Below are 15,185 nucleotides of genomic sequence, written 5' to 3' on the forward strand. Positions count from 1 at the left end.
TATATGTGTCACATTTAATGTCCAACAACAAATATTTGAGCAGAATGTATATTTTATTCAGAATTCTTGCGCTAGTATTCTATTCTGCTCTGTCTGTGTAGCGCGCATGCGCGCCGCAGCGCTCGTTCTCTCGCATAAGCCTCGCCCACTCCTGACAGCTAAATGGATATATTTGCATGGCTTTCTGACATTTACAGATGTAAAAAATATACCTGTGACATATCAGTTATGCACTGAGGAAAACACAATGTTTCAAATGCGTTAAACAGCACAAATATTCGCTGTTTGCTATGGTGGATCGATTTGATCCATGATCGACATTAAGGGCTGCTTCAGAATAAGCGTGTACGTCACATTATCCTGACTCACTGAACCTGGATAGCATTAGTCAGATTGCGTGAACTTGAATTGTCGTTTATATTATGGAACCGCTTTAGTTCCGATTGATTTGTTAGGTTATTTCAAGTCAGGTTTTGGACTTTAATCCCCGCTTTTCTTAGCGTCTTTTATGGAACAGGCCCCTGGAATCTTCTTCTTTTGCATTTATATACACTGTGAACCGTGACAATTTGACTGGTCTGGGCTGCGTTTCTCAAAAGCATCGTAAGCCTTGTTTGATCATTGAACCGTTATCACCAATGGAGCTATGATCAACTTTGGTTTACGATGCTTTTGGGAAAGGCAGCCCTGATTATCAGTGTGGAGAGCTGATATGACTCTGTGCGAAGTAGGCTACAGAGGGAAGGGCAACGAAACTGCAAAGTCTGCACCCTGAAAACCAGGAAGTGTGTGGATTCAAGAGATCTAAGCTGTTCTAGTTGGGCTAAAGCTGTAAAGAAGTGAATATTTGATTTTTGTTTTCTGTCAAAGCAGGTAAGAACTTCATGATCCTTAAATAATAATTTTAGTTTGTGGTAAAAAAAGAGAGCATTCAGTTATTGGATGTGCTTGATAATTATATGTTAATCTGGATGGTGTATTCTTTTTGGTTACAGGTGAAGCATTTCGGATTATTGTTTAATACATAAAAACTGTAAGCAGAATGTAGATTTGTAGATGTGCTCTTTCATTAATGATTTACATGTGGTCTTACGCTCTTTAATGATTTACGTCTGGTAGAGCAGTTTCTGTTAGAGGTGTATAAACTATCTGCAAAGAAATGGCCGAATCTGCAGCGAGTCAGAATGAGGATAAATTCATCTGTTCAGTCTGTTTGGATCGGCTGAAGGAGCCGGTGACGATTCCCTGTGGACACAGTTACTGTATGAGCTGTATTACTGACTGCTGGGAGCAGAAAGAGCAGGAGCCTCCGTACCGCTGTCCCCAATGCAGAGAGGGCTTCAGTCAGAGACCTCTACTGAAGAAGAACACTCTGATAGCTGAGATGATGGAGACGCTGCAGAAGACGTCTCTACAAACAGCTGCTGTGGAGTGTGATGTTTGCACTACAGAGAAGAACAGAGCTGTAAAGTCCTGTCTGCAGTGCTTGGCCTCCTTCTGTCAAACTCACCTGCAGCCTCACTATCAATCTCCTGTGTTTATGAAGCACAAACTAATCGATGCCTCCAAAAACATTCAGGAGAACATCTGCCTCAGTCATAAAAAACCTCTGGACATTTACTGTCAGGATGACCGTCAGTGCATTTGTTATTTGTGTATGATTGATAACCATAATGGCCACAGTGCGGTGTCTGTGGATTCAGAATGGACTAGTAAAAAGGTATACATTTATCTATCAATTATTAAAGAATATAAATATTGTAGTAATAGTAATAATTATTAATTGTATATTACATAAATGTATAGGCTGTAATTTCGATTCACCTTGTTAAACTTCTTTATCAAACAGGAATGTCTATTTTTACCTTTAGTTTTTTTTTTTATGGTTTAACATCCTCAGAAACAGTTAAAAGAGATAAAGGTGGCGTGTCAAGAGTTTATCGAGGAACGTGAGAGAGGTCAGCGGGAACTCAGGGAAGCTGTGAAGCTCCTTAAAGTATGTTTCTTTAAACTAAAACATTAAACTAAAGATATTAAAGTTAGATGGTGACCTGAGGATTTCAAGCTCCAAAAATTTAAAAATAAATTGTTTGGAAAAGAAGCAGATTAATTTGACTGGGGATTTAAGGATTTACTAAAAATGTCACAACAATGATCTACATGATCACAGATTTCTGTCTCCAACAGAGTTCATCAGAAGAGGCCGTGGAGAACATCGAGAAGGTGTTCACTGAGCTCATCTGCTCTCTGGAGAAGAAACGCTCTGAGATTAAAGAGCAGATCAGAGCTCAGGAGAAGACTGAGATAGATCGAGCAGAGAAACTTCACAGACATCTGGATCAAGAGCTGACAGAACTCAGAAAAAGACAAACAGAGATTGAGGAACTTCTGATTACTGATGATCAGGTCCATTTTCTGACGGTAATAATGTTTATGTTTGTGTGTGAACCTTCCATGACACAAGAAATTATCATAGATGCATGTTTGTTCTCACTTTTATTGAACTGAAACATGTCTAAATTATTTGTCTCATTTCAGAGCTGTCGGTCTGTGGGTGTTTTACCAGAAATCGAAGACATTCCTAGCTTCACTCGACACACTCCTCTGTCTTTTAAAGACATTTCAATCTCAGCATTCAGAGAGGTTTTGGAGGACGTCTGTCAACAGCAAACAGCCAAAGTATCTCAAGATGGTATTTTTTTTAAGCAGTTTTTAGTTTAAAAGGTGTTGATTTCATAATATTTTAGAATTAATTTAAGAATTAGCCATTTGATTGTTTCTTACCCCCTTTTTAGTGTCAAATGTTCAAATCTCAGAGTCTCCAGAACCTAAAACTCCAAATGATTTTTTGCAGTGTAAGTTAATTTTATTTTTATACAATAATTCCTCACAGAATTTATATTTTAACTTTCTATTATCTTTTGAAAAATATAAACTAAATGTGTCAGGTTATGGTTATCATTAAATGTATAATTTTGAGCTGAGGGTTATAGTGGACCGTACTTAATTTGAATATTAATTTGTCTCTCCATCTTTATTAGATTTCTGTGACATTCGCCTGGATCCAAACACTGCACACGGATGCCTTATCCTGTCAGAAAAGAACAGAAAAGCATTATTTTCACATGTAGTCCGGAGATCAAATGATCTTCCAGAGCGATTTGATAGGTTTCCTAATGTCCTGTGTAGAGAGGGTTTGTGTGGTCGCTGTTACTGGGAGGTTGAGTGCAGTGGGGACGACTGGTCTGTAGCAGTTTCCTACAGAGGAATTGGTCGTAAAGGACAAAGTAATGACTGTAGACTTGGGTTTAATAACAAGTCCTGGAGACTGACTTACTGTGATCAGGATTTCTATGTCAGACATGATCATAAACAAGTGCATCTCTCTCCTTTCCATTCCTCTAGAATAGGAGTGTATCTGGATCACAGAGCAGGAACTCTGTCCTTCTACAGCATCTCTGACACAATGACTCTTCTTTACACATTCCAGACCACTTTCACTGAACCCCTCTACCCTGCTTTTGGGATTGGAGAAGGATTTATCAGGATCATAGAGCAGAGGGGAATTCTCAAATCCCACAAATAAAAGACAAGCAAAATTTCCTAAACTCACTATGTTCTGTACGATTAAACGCAAGATTGTAGTTCACATTTAAGACAAATGTTGTCAACTTTAGCTTGTCAATTCGTTTTCATTTTTGTGTGAACTGATTCTCAAAGTAAAGCCTTCTGCCGTGGCTTTGCTGTTGTAGTTCTGAATCATGATTTGATGTTTGGTGAGAGTTCATATAAACAAATATAACCGTGTGTTGTCTTTATATGTTTGTATTATACCCTGCATGACCATATTATTTGCATTCTGCCGCCTTATGGGAAGCAATTAATACAGTATAATTAAAATGGTTTCACTGTGTTCTCAAATGAGATGCAGTTATGGAATATGGATGTTATTTTGTGGCAATTTTCTTTTCCCTGTATTTTGCTTTATATGTATTAAATGTGCATAAATGGACATGCAAAAGTACATTTTCTGTTTACATGCAACACATTGCTATAAAAAAGTATTGCATCCATGTAATTGTGCATATTATTTTTCTCTGTACTAAAAATACTGTCTGTGTATTGACTTGTCTCAGTTTACCTGCTGTATCTGTATCTAAAAGTGATAAACAACAGCATGCAACTAGACAAAACTGGCATTCTTGGATAGTAGTAAGTAGTTGTGTCAACAAAAAAGTAGAACAATAATTTAATTTGTATATAACTAACATTTCCAAAGTTGACTGCCTTGGTGAAAATCATTTAATTCTTTTGTCCAGTAGCCTACACCTCACACAATGACAAAAAACGTTTAATTGTGAAAACGAATGACTGGGTCTTGAAGCACGAAGTGGGAATATATCAATGATAAATGATACAGAAAATGCATCATAGCAGTTGTCATCAACATTTTGACTGTATTATGAAGGAAATGTCAGAACTACCCTTTGGCACTACACAAGTCTGATACTTACTGTTGCTTTCTGCTCTTAAATCAAGTTCACTGATTTTAACTATTTAATGTTTATTTTAGATCGGATGGCTAAAAGTAATATTGTAAGATATTGTGTTAAATGTTTGTGACTATACTAAAAAAGAACATGTCAAAATTTGGGATCCGTTTTCTTATGTAGGTTAATTTTTAATCGTGTTAATGAACTTTAATACTTGGTGTTTAATACAAAAAGGAGGCTTTTTTTAGATTTTCTTCTAATTGAGTTTTCCGATCCATGTCTAATAACACAAAACAAGCGTTAGATATTAATAAAAGAACACGTTTTACAGAACCTTCAAATTTAATGTATTTATTTGTAGATTAGAGTTGAGTTTTTGTTGTATTTGCACCGTTTTGACCATCAGGTGCCGCCAGTCTGAGCTGTTTCGATGGCTTTGAGTCATTTTGCGTGTGAATGAATCATTTGATTCAAATGATTCAGAGTTTCGAAAAGATTCACTAGCGGGCCGTTCTTACTGTCGTCACCGCCCTCGCGACCAATCAGCTCACTCTGGCCTTGCGTGATGCCACGCACCAGCTAGCTCGCGGAACAAAAGCCGTCTGCGCGCCCCGCCGGATGCGACCGACAACACGCAGACCCGTTCATTTTTAGCTTTAAAGTTTGTTTTATAGGAATTCCCCGTGTTATACACACACGAATACGGTGTAAAAGCGCAAGTCTCGACACTCGCGGCGAGTGTTTTTGTCTGCGCCTGGAGCTCCGAGGGATTCTCGCGAGAGTAAGTAGAGCAGCGCGTGGCTGGTTTGTTTGTGTTTGTGCTTTAGATTGTTTCAAAGCAGTATTGAGTCGTATTGCGATTGTGCATTCTGCTTCTACACCACATACACATGATTTTATGATGAAAATATTCATATCAAATACATATATGGCCTTATGTACCTTTAAAACGCCTTTGTTTGTTTGTTGTACCTTTGTTTCGCTTGCACAGACATGTTTATACGCAGTTTAAAGGTTATTCAGGAGGAAAGAAAATGAACAAACGTTGTCTGTCATGCAGTGTACATGAAATAATGTGTTTTGAAAATAGGTTTGTGTGTCATCTTCAGTGTTTACGTGCAAATGTGGGTTCAGACATGATCTAATCACGCGTTTTCCTTCCCGTTAGTTGCCCTTTATCTGCATCAGAGTCTGAATATTGTGAAATGCATGAACTAATCCGAGGTAAACAGTGAGGGGGAGACTATTAAAAGCTTTTGATTTCATCTTTTCTGTATGTCAGCAGTGATTCAGACACGGAATGATGTTGTTTCCTAGTTTGGGGCCTTCTGCAAACTTCTTTCCATTCTCTTTGTCTCATCTGTTTTTGTCTTTAAGCTCGTGCCCACTTCCTATTCCCTATAGAATTTGCATATGTTCGTTATTCATTATGGATACCTTATGCAAACAAGCTCTGAGATGTGTGTGCATGTGTTTGAGTTTAAACAAAGGGTTCGAGCTTTGTGTCCTTTTAATGATCAAAAGGTAAGTTTATCAAATAAAGACTTGGCATATGTCAATCAAAAGTAGCATCAGACTTTTAAAGGAGTAATGTATATTCTGTAATCTCATCCTCATGTCACTATAAACCTGTATGACTTATTTTCTTCTATGCAACACAAGAAGTTTGGAAAGCGTTGATGGTATTGTTATGGTCGTTTTGCTTAAAAGAGTTGTAATGTGTTTAAATAAATATAACATAAATAACTGAATGTGCTAGTCATGAAAAGTGCAAATGTCACAATGCAGAAAAATAATGACAGTCTCTTTTTAAAGCGTACAACTAGTGCACGCAAACGATTAATCGCATCCAAAATAAAAGTTTTTGTTTGCATAATATTTGTACTGTGTATGTTTATCATGTCTATCTGAATACACACACATACAGTATATATTTTGAAAATGTTTGCATGTGTATATATATTAATTTCTTTTATATATAATTATATTCAACATACAAACATAACAATTTTCTGAAATATATACATGCGTGTGTGTGTATTTATATATAAATAATAAATATACACAGTACACACATAATATGTAAACAAAAACTATTATTTTGGATGTGATTAATTGCGATTAATCGTTTAACCGCACTAAAAGCGACTTACAAATGAGGAGAATAGAGGCTATCAAAACCAACAAAAGAGCAATAATATGCAAGTGCTATATTAATATATTCTTATAGTGTTATATTTCAATTTCACAAAGAAATGGGCAGCGTTTTGTCCAAGCAATAATAAAATGACATTTAATTTATAATTTGTCTTAAATATCATTTTGTAAAAAAAAAAAAAATTGTGAATCGTTACAGCCCTACATATTACTTTAATTATTTATAATAGTAAAATAATATTTTCAGGAATCCAGATTAATAGTAGTAATACTATTTTATATCATTTTAAATTTATTGCATTTATCAAAATATTTAATTTGAATGAAAATAATTACAGCACTGGCAAAAAAAAATCTAAATAATAGGCTTAGTTTTTATTTTTTTAAAATACAGTTAATATTTTGAGGTTGAAATATTTCCAGAAAATATATTTTTTTGACATGCATTGTGAAATCCATTCACTGAATTCAAGCGTTTGGTCACCTGGGCTTGTGTTAATGGTAATGAAAACAGTTAATGTGTAAACACTGATCTGTTACTGTTTTCAAATACAATAATGTGTGTGTTTAGATGCAGCAACTTTCACTCTTAATAGTGAAAAATCAGTAGACGCCTGCTTTCGCCTGTTGCTGTTAAAGTTTTGACCGTCCACTCAGCCGAATCGCCTCATGAAGAGACCACTTTTAATTTTCTTAGCCTTTCTTCTGCTGTAAAACTCCAGCGCTGTTGATTTCTCCTTCCAGCTGAGGTCAAGCTCAAACACTTCTTGAGCATGCTCAGAACGAGAGAGGGAAGCAGGAAGTCTCTTCTGCTTCCTCTTTCTTTCATCTCATTCTATTTTCAACTTTTTTATGGTTCATGCAAAGACGTGTTCTCTGCATTGGGGTCAAACGGAGGGTGAGTCCGTCACGGAAACACACACACACACAAAAACATCTCGCTTAATGCTTTAGGGGTCTTCATTGACCTGATGTTGAACTCTGCCTGACCTTTGAACTTTATTGTGACTAGCTGTGGAAGTCACACTGGTGGAGTCACTGACCACGTGATGCTCTTGTACATGAGTTTTAACATCTAAAGAAGTTATTAGTACTGACAATTTTGCTAAATCAGTGCTATGCAGAAAAGGTAAAAATAAAAATGGCAGATTTAAAGTGCAAAAGGACATAAATTCTAGATTTTCTGCGTAATTTAGTCAGTTTTGTGATATATCAATGGCTAATAATAATAATAGTGTTAGTATTATTAAGGATTATTAGTATTGTTGCTGTTAAGTATTCTAATAATAATTATTAGTATTAAATAAAACAATAAGAAACATTACTATTGTAATGTTACTGTAAAATAAATATTTAAGAATTTTTTTTTTTGCATATTACAGCTTTACAGCTTTTAAAAATATAATGTTTATGGCTGTCTTAATTTCCTCTTCAAATGTTAAACCATCCGTTTTTTATGTGCTTAATTTTAGAAAGATGCAGCTCATTTATTTAATTAAACACAAAGCCATATTATGATTTTGGTTTTATTTTTATTCATTGTGCACCCCATTGCACAGTAGCTTCACTAATACAACATTTTTATTGTATATGACTGCTTTTAAGCACAAACAGAGTTTTTATTTATTGTATTTCATTGCATTTTAAGCTTTCTTGTTTTTGGTACTGACATAAATGAGAGGGGAACATTTATTTTTTTTATTACTATAATTTATGGAATAAGAATTCATGCATTTGTCATTTTATTTAATTTACTATTTATTTATTTAAAGTTGGGATGAGATCTGTCATGACCGAGGCTGTACTCAAATCTGGGTCAGTGATCTATAAACTCTTTTGTGTCTCAGATGCATGACATCAATGTAGATTTGAGTGTTTTCTATATGTTTTTAATGTAGGACACTACAACCATGAATAATGCAGGTGTGACATATGGAGGCTGTGCTGTAGTCAGGCTTGACCAGCTGCTGGAGTGTCCACTAAGACATGCACGACTGCTCACTCTTACTAGCTGACTAGCCAGTGTGTCAATGTTTGCCTTATCAAAGTGACTCACAAACGCTGCAATTGGGAGGATGTTGGGTACACGGCTTGCTCAGGACACATTATAATATAGCAAACATTGTTCACAAAAAGGAAAATAAAAAATCAGTTAATTTTTCAACTCCTAGCTTACATAAAAATGGAAAATGATAACCTTATTTTTCTGTGTGAGATGAAAGTTTGTGTATGTGTGTGTGCTGACTGATGAAATTCTCACATCCTGGTTCTGACTGGGCACAGGTAGCGTTTCTCCTAACAGAACCCTTCTTTGTCTCTGTGCAGGAGTTCGAGGCCTAATAAGTCCTTCGGCTGACGTGGATCCTCCTTCAGTCCCGCAGTGATCCGGAAGGTGAGTGTTTGCTCACTTACACCACAGTTTATTCCAGTGAATCACCATCGTCATGAGGGAGTAGAGAGAGAGCGAGCAGCGGAAAGTCAGGCACGTGTTTGGTGCTCGTTGAGGGAGGAGAGCTGCTTTGGAATCGCTCCACTGTGAACTGCTTTACCCCTTTCATTTCTCTTTCATTTTCTCCCTTTTATCCTGCTCTATGCTGACGCAGAGGCAGCAATGCATGGAGGGTAAGCTCAGACTTTGTTCTTGTGTGTGTGTTGTCTTCTGTTAACTGTGTGGAGGTGTTTATATGATAAGATCTCTTATTCTTCATACCTCTCTCATTACTATGCTCATAGTTAGTGATCTGAACACACCTCTAGAACTTAGTATTGAGCTTTAGTAACTCAAGCTGCTCTGTTTGTGCTCCAGACATGAATGATTCCTCAAGTAAAGTGTCTTGTTGAGGAGAGGTGTGCTGTTACTTATCTAAGCAGTTGGATTTGTTTATGTATGTATTTATTTATTTGCTGTGCTAGTTTGTAGGGCTGGCCAAACATTTTGTAATTTATATACCAATATCATAATTTACGATACAAATCGTTGCAAAGCAGCTCTACAGGAATTTAAGTTTCCACAATATATTTAAGTTTGTTTAAATAATATATTTGTTGTTGTTGATTAATGTTTATTAAATTAAAACTATTTGTATATCAATATCACAACCATAATTATAATCAATACTGTAATTAAAATAAAAAAATATATAATTAGTAGTAGTAACACTTTTTTTAAAATAAAGATATAGTTAAAAAAAATATTAATATTTTTAATATAAAGTATTTTGCAATGTAAAGTTGCAATACAGATATTTATGGCTGTCCTAATTTCTTAATATTTAAATGTTAAAGTTACCATCATATAAAAATTGACAATTCTTTTTTTTTTTTTTTTTTCTTTTTTTTTATTAAATTATTATTATGTGCCTTCATAACTTTAATTACAAACATTAACTTCCCATCCCCTTGCAATGACATCTCATCTTTTCTCTTTACTAGCAATCCTTTTATAAACTTGCATGTGCAGTTGCTGCATTTTGGGCAAAATTTAACTTTTGATTGTCATAGAAATAAGTTTTCTCATCACTTTCTTCTTTTCTTTATTTCATCTTGCTCTCTTAGTTTATTAAGATGTGAGTGTTTGTTTGGTTTAGAGCAGTCCAGCTCATTTCCTGAGAAGGGTTTGGCTCTTGGGATCTCTGTTCAGTAGCAGAACTAGCTGGAATAAGTCTGATTCATTTGTAAAGGATGTGACAAATGTTAACTCATATTCTGGAGAAAATAAGTTTTTGAGTAGGTTTTGGACAGTGCAAGATTGCTTTTTGTCCCTGACTGCACGTTTGTGTTTTATTGTTTCTTTCTTTCTTGCTCCGGTGGAAATATTCAGAATCAGAATTCACTTTATTGGTCAAGTATGTTTACACGTACGAGGAATTTGTTTTAGTGACAGAAGCTCCACAGTGCAACAGAAAGACAGGACAGGACACAGATAATAAAGAATAATACAAATATCCAAATAGGCAATGTACAAAGACAGCAAAAACACAATATATAATATAGATTCATATTGATATAAATTAACAATTTTTGTACATTTGTTTATCTGAGATAATTCTTTCACCCTTACTGAGTTGTTTCAGTAAGCCCCGTGTTTTTTTTTTTTTAAGAAAATTGAAAAAATATAGCTTATATAATATATATTATATGATCTGATAGCTAAACTACAGTTTAAAATATTGGGGCTCGTAAGTTTTTGAATTGATAATATTTGACCGTAAATAATTTTATATGGTTAAAAAAGGTTTCTGGTTCAAATAAATGCTGAATAAACTTTCCGTTCATCAAAGAATCCTGAAAACAAAAAAAGTTTCATGATTTCCCCAAAAATATTAAGCAATGCTGTTTTCAACATTGATAATAAGAAACAGAGCAGCAAATCGTTATTAGAATTCAGCTTTGATCACAGAGAAAAAATTACATTTTAAAATATATTATAATAGAAAACAGCATATTTCATATTACCATTTTTACTGTTTTCATTCAAATAAATGTGAACAGAAGAAACTTCTCAAACATTAAAACACTTTTGAACAGTAGTGTATGTTTGAAAATACGGTATTTAAAAGAATTTTGAAATTGCTTTCAATATTAAGTAGCTTTATACTAATTGTGTGCCTCTTTTTCTCCCTGTTCTGTGCAAACCAGCAAAAATAAGGCCTTCTCTGTTGTTTATTGACATGTCTGAATGCAATGTAAGTCGCTTTGGACAAAAGCGTCTGCTAAATGCATAAATGTAAATTTCTGGATTCATGATTTGTTTGATTAAAGTGCAGCAATACAAAACAACACACTGTGTCTTTAAAAAAATCCACAACAGGCTTCCTTACTCTTTCATTTTACTCTACAGTGCTGCCCACTCCGCTCTGGACGACGACTTCTCGCGCATGGGACCGTGTCGCCTCTTCTGATTGGCTGCTGCTCTCCGGTCCATCCTGCTCATGAGGTAACCCCGGTTGTGGTTGTTGATGCCCGTGGCTGGGCCGTGATGGGGCAGAGGGTGTCGGGTGTGGTGAAATCTGCGGATGAGCCGGACACGAGCGAGCTGGCATATCCGCCGGTGTGCGCGTCGCTCCATAGCCGTGGCGTCCCGTTACCCGCCCGTCTGGAGCTGCTGTTGGACATGCCGCCAGCGGGACCAGAAATCCAGCTTCAGCACGCCTGGAACCCAGACGACCGCTCGCTCAACCTCTTTATCAAAGACGACGACCGGCTCACGTTCCATCGCCACCCGGTGGCCCAAAGCACAGACTGCGTGCGGGGAAAAGTCGGGTTTACTCGTGGTTTGCATGCCTGGACTTTGCGCTGGCCTTTACGGCAGCGTGGCACACATGCCGTAGTCGGGGTTGCTACATCTTTATCCCCTTTGCGAGCCGTCGGATATTCGGCGCTAGTCGGTAGCGATGCCGAATCCTGGGGTTGGGACTTGGGACGAGGTCAACTTTACCACGACAGGAAGAGCCGGACCGGCCCGGCGCCATCGTACCCGGAGTTTATCGAGGATGAGGAGGATGAAGGGACGTTCTTGGTGCCTGAAGAGTTTCTGGTGGTTCTGGACATGGATGAGGGAACGCTGGGATTCTGCGCCGACGGGAACTACCTGGGCGTAGCATTTCGCGGGCTGAAAGGGAAGAGGCTGTACCCGATCGTCAGCGCCGTGTGGGGTCACTGCGAGGTCACCATGACATACGTCAATGGATTAGACCGTACGTATCATTTTCAGGTTTTCCTGCTTCTGTTTTTCCTCCATGTCTCATATTTTTCATAATCGCCATCCATGGGCAGTGTATGTTGATTTCAATCCAGCTCTTTAGAGATGCTCGTCATAGCTTTGCTGTTGCTTCATGATGAGAGTAATTGCGCAACCACTCGTAGTAACTGGGAACAACGTTTATGTGCAGCAAATCTAGTGCTTTTCTGTAATAACGGTTGTTAGAAATTATTCCCAAATTGTTGGCACGATGCACATAAGCATATTTCCAAACTTCTCTGAAAAGACAATTTAATGGGGGGTTTTGCATGGTTGCAAGAAATAAGTAGCATTTTATTCATTTTTTTTCTTCTCCAAAAGCCCACTTACAGTTGATCTAAATATAATTGGATATGCAAGTCACACCTAATTTATAAAATTCACTTGCTGTGCTGCAGGATTTTTTCACTAACAGCACCCCCCAAGGCAGTATACACTACTGTTAAAATGTCTGGGGTTGGTATGATTTATTTATTTTTTAACTGTATTTGAATAAGTCTGTCATGCTCACCAAGGCTGCATTTATTTGACAGAAAATACTATAAAAACACTAGTATTATGAAATATCATTACAATTTAAATGAACTGTTTTATGTTTGAATATATTTTAAAATGTAATTTATTTTTGTCATGCAAAGATGCATTTTCATTACTCCAATCTTTGGTGTCCCATGATTCTTTAGAATTCATTCTAATATGCTGATTTCCTTATTATTATCATATAATATTATTATATTAATATAAGTTACCACAAAACAGTTTTTGCTGCTTAATATTTTTGTGGAAACGGATCCTTTTTTTCAGTTTTAAAGAACATCATTTATGTGAAACAGAAATCTTTTGAAACATTATGAATGTTTTTACTGTCTCTTTTGAACAATTTAATGCATTCTTCCTGAATAAGTGTTATTTTCTTAAAAAAAAAAAAAATCATACTGACCCCAAACTTTCAGTGAAAGTTTACAGTCAGTTCTCAAGTTCCACTAATGCCTCACAATGCTTTGTCACTGTTTTCAACTCTATATTTAAAAAGTAAATTATAGTTCAAACAGATGTTATTAAAACTGATTTTCCACCGTTTTACATTCCTTCTGTATACAACTTGCCTCTCTTGTGATTGGCTCTTTTTTTTTAACGATTGTTTTGCATCATCACCACCCGAATCGTTCAGCTTATCTAGGATCAGTGCTGGTCTTTGAAGTCCTAACGAATGTTTTCACGTGATCGCTTAAGGTCTTTCACCCTTGACCCTAACTGACCTCTGCTCTGTCCCGCAGCTGAACCTCTGCCGCTGATGGAGCTGTGCAGGAGGGCGGCACGACAGGCTCTGGGACGCCACCGAATCCATCACATCCAGTCTCTGCCACTGCCACAGACGCTCAAGAACTACCTGCAGTACCAATGAGAGACACACACAGCCAAAAAAAGCACCTGCGTTCACTGAAAATGCACTCAGAAATGATCTGCGGTGCTGTAGAAGCTTTGTGCTGTGCACAGACTTTAATAAGGTGTCGTAGGGATGGACAGATTTGACCAGCCGGACAACTAGTATCTGGTTTTATACATGATTGTGAGGTGACTGAGAAGGTGTGACTCAAATTTATGTCTTCCGTGGAAATAATTTTTTTAAGAGCTGATGATTTTGCTTTTATCTAAACACTAAGGATCTAGTTTTCTGGCCATAAATCCAACATAATTATATTATACTATGCTTTTCGTTCCAGAAAAACGGGTCCTTATTCTTTCACCAGTCTTTAACTAATACACATCCGCAGTGCCTGAGATCTTTTAAAATCTTTTTCCGTGTTTATTATGAGTTAATTATTTAGTTTGTGGTCATGACAAAGCTGATTAAATCGGTTTTCAGGTGTTTTTAGCGTATAAACGCGATCTGATTTTTATATGAAATGGATGCTTGTCTTTTTCAAGGATCAAACGGAAACCTGCAAGACAGCAGACGCAACTTTCTTCTTTTGTGACCTTTGAAATGTGAATAAAAATAAAACTCCAAAGCCAAACCCTGTCTGCTCATCTTTTACTTCTGTAGTCTCACTTGCTTTTAAAAATCAAATGTTTGACACATTTTTCAGATTAGTTTTGACTTAGGGTTTTATTTACAATTTTCTACCTAATCAGGTTTCAATTTTATATTTTGTTTACGCATCAATGACGCCGTCTTGTGAATTATGCCGTTATCTGCTCTGTTCATATTTTAATATAAATGACCCTATATTTTATATCAATAGATGTTTATATATTAGTAAAATATTAATTTAATATATTTTCAAATAACCTATTCATTGTTAACTTATCGTGTGTGTGTGTGTGTGTTACCTTCAGTTTGAACTTTAATGTATCAGATTGATATTAATATTATTATTCATCATCATAATTATTACTACATACTCCTATGGAGTCTGTTTTAGTGACCTAAAGTTAGGATCTTAAGTAAAACAAAGATGTCTTTAAAAGCATATGTATATATTTAAAAAATAATTAAATCAATGTTTTCTTATACAATTATTTTTAATGTAATTTTAAATGTGACAACTTGCCTTAGCTGACATTTATGAAATTTGTGATTGTCGTCGTGACTATCAACGTGCTACATGTGACTCGCCACTAGATGTCGCATATACGCACATACAGGTACATCTAAAAAAATGAGAATATCGTGAAAAAGGTCAATATTTTTGGTCACTCATTTCAGAAAGTGAAACCCATATATTATATAGATTCATTACACAGAGTGAAATATTTCAAGCCTTTATTTCTTGAAATTTTGATGATTATGG

General features: G+C 36.1%; 2 protein-coding genes across 4 annotated transcripts; both read left to right on the forward strand.

Moving 5' to 3' along the window:
* The first annotated feature begins 347 nt into the window (after nt 1-347).
* Nucleotides 348-4,187, forward strand: LOC306854354 (E3 ubiquitin/ISG15 ligase TRIM25-like). Of its 2 annotated transcripts, none has more exons than XM_079392288.1 (7): nt 348-873; nt 996-1,720; nt 1,901-1,996; nt 2,188-2,421; nt 2,539-2,692; nt 2,796-2,855; nt 3,042-4,187. In XM_079392288.1, the coding sequence occupies exons 2-7, from the start codon at nt 1,160-1,162 to the stop codon at nt 3,584-3,586; spliced, it is 1,650 nt and encodes a 549-aa protein (XP_079248414.1). In that variant the 5' UTR covers nt 348-873; nt 996-1,159; the 3' UTR covers nt 3,587-4,187. The 2 variants fall into 2 exon arrangements, with proteins under 2 accessions (XP_079248414.1, XP_079248415.1); XM_079392289.1 differs by having other exon boundaries at nt 788-873; nt 1,122-1,720.
* An 846-nt stretch (nt 4,188-5,033) lies between these two features.
* LOC306854361 (SPRY domain-containing SOCS box protein 4-like) lies at nt 5,034-14,405 on the forward strand. 2 transcript variants are annotated; one of them, XM_079392298.1, is made up of 5 exons: nt 5,034-5,274; nt 8,976-9,042; nt 9,254-9,272; nt 11,491-12,346; nt 13,668-14,405. In XM_079392298.1, exons 4-5 carry the CDS (start codon nt 11,629-11,631, stop codon nt 13,793-13,795), a joined length of 846 nt encoding a protein of 281 aa, XP_079248424.1. In that variant the 5' UTR covers nt 5,034-5,274; nt 8,976-9,042; nt 9,254-9,272; nt 11,491-11,628; the 3' UTR covers nt 13,796-14,405. The 2 variants fall into 2 exon arrangements, with proteins under 2 accessions (XP_079248424.1, XP_079248423.1); XM_079392297.1 differs by lacking the exon at nt 9,254-9,272.
* The last annotated feature ends 780 nt before the right edge of the window (nt 14,406-15,185 follow it).

The sequence above is a fragment of the Barbus barbus genome, assembly GCF_936440315.1.
Source record: "Barbus barbus genome assembly, chromosome: 34".
Lineage (NCBI taxonomy): Eukaryota > Metazoa > Chordata > Actinopteri > Cypriniformes > Cyprinidae > Barbus > Barbus barbus.